This window comes from Aureococcus anophagefferens (assembly GCF_000186865.1).
Source record: "Aureococcus anophagefferens unplaced genomic scaffold AURANscaffold_114, whole genome shotgun sequence".
NCBI lineage: Eukaryota > Pelagophyceae > Pelagomonadales > Pelagomonadaceae > Aureococcus > Aureococcus anophagefferens.
The window spans coordinates 4,732-9,603 of record NW_008705663.1 but is presented as its reverse complement, the minus strand read 5'-3'; the positions used below and the strand labels follow the sequence as shown (position 1 = coordinate 9,603).

Genomic DNA, 4,872 nt, shown 5'->3' with positions numbered 1-4,872 from the left:
GTGCGAGGACTTTGCCTACGCCGTCGCGGAGCAGATGCGGAAGGTCGACGTCGACGTCCGCACGCTAAACTGCGAGTACGGCGACGGGCAGCTCGAGATCACCTTCGCGCCCAAATTTGGCATCGCGGCGTGCGACGCGGCGTCGACGTTCAAGACGGGCGTCAAGGAGCTCGCGCTCCGCCGAAACCTCCGCGCGACGTTCTCGTCGAAGCCCTTCGGCGGGCCCCGGGGCGTCGGCAACGGCGGCCACTTCAACTTCTCCCTCTGGCGCGGCGCGGCGCCGGCGACGCACGCGGGCGACGACGCCGACGGCCTCGCCGTCGACGCGCGCCGCTTCCTCGCCGGCGTGCTCGCGCACGCGCCGGGCCTCGAGGCGCTCGCGGCTCCCACGGCCGCGTGCTACGCGCGCCACGGCAACTGGGCGCCCGCGGCCGCGGACTGGGGCCACGACGACCGCACGGCCTGCGTCCGCGTCAAGGCGGACCCGGCGGGCGACGCCGGGTCGGCCTACTTCGAGTACCGCGCGCCGTCGGCCGCCGCGAACGCGTACCTCGTCCTCGCGGGCCTCGCGGCCGCGGGGCAGGACGGCCTCGACCGGCGGCTCGAGCTCCCGCCGCCCAAGGCGCCGGACGCCGCGAGGCTCCCGACGAGCCTGCCGGAGGCCCTCGACGCGCTCAAGGCCGACGGCGTCCTCGCGGCCGCGCTCGGCGACGACCTCCTCGAGTGGTTCGACCTCGTCAAGCGCGCCGAGCTCGCGCACGTCGACGCGGCGAAGGCGACGTTTCTCGAGGCGGGCCAGACCGACGACGACGCCACCCAGAGCGCGTGGAACGACCTCTACTTCGCGTTCCTCTGAGGGCCCGTAAGGTTCCCGAGGCGTCCTTGAAGGGCGCGTGCAGGGCAACCCTTGAAGGCGAGGCTCGCGCATGGCCAAAGCGAGAGGCCCCTGTTGATCGAACGAGCGCGTGAGACGCGGACGTCGTCGGACGCGGCGCGCCGCACTCCTCGCCCATCGGCCGCGCCGCATGGAGCTCGACGAGGCGCAGCAGAAACTCGCGGCGCAGCGCCAGCGCGTCGTCGACCTGCTGAGCGGCGCCGTCGCCGAGATGAACCTGCTGAGCAGCTGCCTCGACCTCGCGCGCGGCGGCGACTTCGTCGAGGCGACGTCCATCGCCAAGTCGGCGCGCGGCACGGCGCACCACGCGGCGAACGACGCCGCGGCGGCGCGGAAGCGGCTCCGGGGCGCCGCGGCGACGCTCCGCGACCGCCTCGCGCGCGCGCGGACGTTGACGCGCGAGCGCCGGGCCTACGTCGGCCGGTTGCGGAAGGCGCGGCAGGACTGCCGCGTGCCCGTCGATCCGGGCAACGCGCTCGCCAAGACCGCGCCGGACGTGACGGCCAAGGCCTGCCTCCGGCGCGTCCGCGCGGCGCAGCGCCGCGAGGTCGAGAACGACGGGCCGCTGACGTTCGCGGCCATCGGCGTCGAGGTCGTGGGCGTCGACGGGCCGCGATCGCTGCCCGGCGCCGTCGCGACGTTCGCGGGCGACGCGGCCTTCGGGAACCGCCTCGCGGCGCTGAGCCGCGATTTACTGGAAACCGTGACGCGCGAGATCCTCGATACGCCGCCGCCCGCGGCGGCCGCGACGCTCGTCGACCACGTCGTCGTCCGGGTTTTAGATCGCTCGTCGGCGCTCTTCGTGCCGCCGCGCCACGTCGTCCACCTGCGCCTCGAGGAAGAACCCAGCGAGCTGGAGCCGGGGGGCGTGATGGCCGCGGCCGCGCGCCTCGCGCTCTGCCGCGCGCTCCGCGCGCACGCGGCCGCGCGCGCGGCCGGCGCGGCGCCGCCGCAAATCGTGCCGGACGTCGTCGCGCTCTACCGCCACGTGCTCCCGCGCGTGGCCCTCGTGGAGCGCGTCCGCGCGTCACCGTCGCCCGAGGTCGCCGCCGCGGCCGTCCGCCGCTGCCGCTGGGCGTTGGCGCCCGACGCGCTCCTCTGCCCGGGCCCGCGGCCCGGCGCGGCGCCGGGCGCGCCGCCCTTCGACCGGGCCTCCTACGAGTAACTTAGGACGGGTCCAGGCCGCCGTAGGGCGCGGAGAGGCACGTGAAGTCCGGCTCATCGCCGTCCGCGTACCTGCGTGGAAATAAAATCTTCAATCCGACTTCAATGTGCGCGTAATAACGGATTGCGCCGGACTCTTCGGCTGTGCTTCGAGAACTCGACGAGGGCAATCGATTCGTCCAAAAATCAGCCGAATCGACTTCGATTTGACCGAGCTAGAGAGGTTTGAAGTCTTTGTTTCATCGCCGGCCGCGTACACTTCCAACACCGCGGCGGCGCCGTCCGCGGTGACGACGCGGACGTAGTGGCAGTCGCGGCCGCCGGCGGCGTCGTAGGGCGGCGAGAGCACGTCGAGGACGCAGGCGCCCTCGGGGCCCGCGACGAACTCGTGGACGTTGTCCCGCGTCGCGTACAATTCCGAGAACCGCGGCGCCGCCACGGTCCTCCGCCGCGCGGCCGCGGCGAAGGTGCCGTCGCCGTTGTCCGCGACGATGTCGAAGGAGGCGACGTCGAGCGACCCCTGGAGGATCTTCGAGAGGACCGTCATGCCCGGGTGGTCGTGCGCGGGGATGCGCGCGTTCGGGCCGAGGAGGAAGACGCAGATGCTGTAGTCCGGCGACTCGGCGACGGGCACGTGCCAGACGTCGCACCGCCGGCCCGACCGCGCCTCGGCCGCGCACCAGGCGCCGGGCCCGACGCCGAGGTCCGCGGCGTCGACGGCGGCCATGGCGGCGAGCACGGCCTCGCAGGCAGGGGAGCCGGCGACGCTCAGGCCGCCGTCCGCGGCCGTCGCCGCGCGCACGGCGTCGTGGAGCGCCGCGACGGCGTTCCGGGGGGCGCCGCCGCCGTTGAAATAGCGGGCCAAGCCGCGCACGACGCCTGCCATCACTCAGGGACGAATCACTGCCATCTCGCAGCTCACCATCGGCTGCAACTTTTTATTTTGTGGCATCTTGAGGCAAAGTTGCGAGCATTGCGAGCACAAGGTGGGCGCAGGCATCGAGACCGCGCGCGCGCTCGACGTCGACGCGCGCCGCATCCATCGCGCGCATCCATCGTCGATACGCGGCGCGGCGCGCCGGATGATCGAGCTCACCCTCGGCGGCGCGCTGGCGCTGCTCCTCGTCTGCTTCATCGCCTGCGGCATGCGCAACACGCAGCGCATGACGTCGGCCCTGGAGCTCATGGAGGCGGACTACCAGGTCACGCTGGACCGCGTGCGCGAGGCCGAGGCGCGCGACGGGCTGCTCAGGCCATAAGGCCGCGCGCGCGCGCGCGTAACCACGCCGCTGTGCGCGAAGCGCGCTCCCGCGCGACGACGGGCGCCGTCGCCAAAAGGCCTACCGCCGCTTAGCCGGCCTCACATGCGGGGGCGGTGGGCGGCGCGCGCGGACGCGGGCCGCGCGGGCCCGGACCGGTCGAGGCCGCTGGCGCTGCCGGGCCGGGAGCCCGGTCCCGCGGAGAGCTGGCGGGACGCGTTCGCGGAGAGCGTGCCCTGCGTGCCGCCGGCGCGGCGCTGGGCCTCGAAGGCGACGCGGAGCTGGGAGTACTGGCGCGCGTGGTCCGACGCGCGCTTGTCCGCGTCGCGCTTCGCCTCCTCGAGGTCCCGGAGGTACTGGACCGTCGCGTGCGCCGAGAGCTCGGACGTGACGCGCGCCTTGACGCGCGCGTCGACGGACGCCTCGAGGTCGCGGAGCGCGGCCCGCGCCGCCGCGAGCTCGCCGCGGAGCTCGTCGGCGTCGCCGCCCGCGCCGCCCGCGTAGTCGAAGGCCGTCGCGGGCCGCGGCGGCGCGTCGTCGCCGGCGCCGAGGTCCGCGCCCCGGAGCGTCGCGGAGAAGCCCGTCGTCGTCCGCGGCGGCTCGGGCGTGCGGTTGCTCAGGAGCGAGTCGGAAGACCGCTGCTGCGCGTTCCGGACGGACTTGGCGCGCGGCGACGCGCGCGCGACGCCGTAGTAGAAGTCGGACTCCGCGTCCGCGTCGCCCTCCCGGGGCTCGTCGAGGCCGCGCTGGGCCCGGTCCCGCTTCTTCACGGCGCGCAGCGTCGCCGGGAGCCGGTCCAGCGCCAGGCCCTCCGTCGACGGCGGCAGGTCGCCCGGCGGGATCGCCGGCGCGGCGACGTTGCTGCCGAGCTGGTGGAGCGGGTACTTGCCCGCCTTGACGCGCCGGAGCACGCGCGCGTGGCGGTCCACGGCGTCCCAGAGCGCCACGAGCTCGAGGTCCGCGGTCTCGAGCTGCGTCCGCTTCTTCGCGCGGTAGACGTTCAGCTGCGCGATGAACTTGGCCGCGTCCCGGTCCTTCTTGGAGAGCCAGTACCTGCGTGGAAATCAAATCTTCAACCCGACTTCAATGTGAGCGTATGCGACAGTTTCGACGCAAGCTCTTCGGCTGTGCCTCGAGAACTCGATGAGAGCAATCGATTCGTCCAAAAATTAGCCGAATCGACTTCGATTTGACCGAGCTCGAGAGGTTTGAAGTCTGTTTCTTTCGACGCCGTTCCAGTACTCGTACTGCTCCTTGAGGCGCGCTATCGTGCCCTCGGAGCCCGCCGCGCGGCCCTCGGCGCGCTGCGCGCGCGCCGCGGCCGCGGAGACCTTGCGGCCCATCTCCTTGACCGTCAACAGCTTCATCTTCGCGCGCGGGCCGACGGTGGCGCCGGGCAGGCCCCCGAGCGGGTTCGCGCTCCGCTCCTTGGCCAGGCGGCTGACGATGTCCTCGTTCTCCTTGACGAGCGCGGCGACCTGCGTCGCGTGCTCCGCCGCCTGCGCCTTGAGCAGCTCGTCCTTAAAGCGATCGTGGCGTCCGCGCGCTTCGACG

At 73.4% G+C, this 4,872-nt stretch overlaps 2 protein-coding genes across 2 annotated transcripts; one reads left to right on the top strand and one right to left on the bottom strand.

Moving 5' to 3' along the window:
* Positions 1 to 1,025: 1,025 nt before the first annotated feature.
* Positions 1,026 to 2,060, top strand: AURANDRAFT_68380 (hypothetical protein; the record flags this gene model as incomplete). Its single annotated transcript, XM_009044052.1, has 1 exon — positions 1,026 to 2,060. The coding sequence occupies one exon, from the start codon at positions 1,026 to 1,028 to the stop codon at positions 2,058 to 2,060; it is 1,035 nt and encodes a 344-aa protein (XP_009042300.1).
* A 1,359-nt stretch (positions 2,061 to 3,419) lies between these two features.
* AURANDRAFT_68379 (hypothetical protein) lies at positions 3,420 to 4,817 on the bottom strand (the record flags this gene model as incomplete). The annotated part of the gene is made up of 2 exons (XM_009044050.1): positions 3,420 to 4,371; positions 4,513 to 4,817. Coding segments are annotated over 2 exons (1,257 nt in total), but the record flags the coding sequence as incomplete, so codon positions are not given.
* Positions 4,818 to 4,872: the final 55 nt, after the last annotated feature.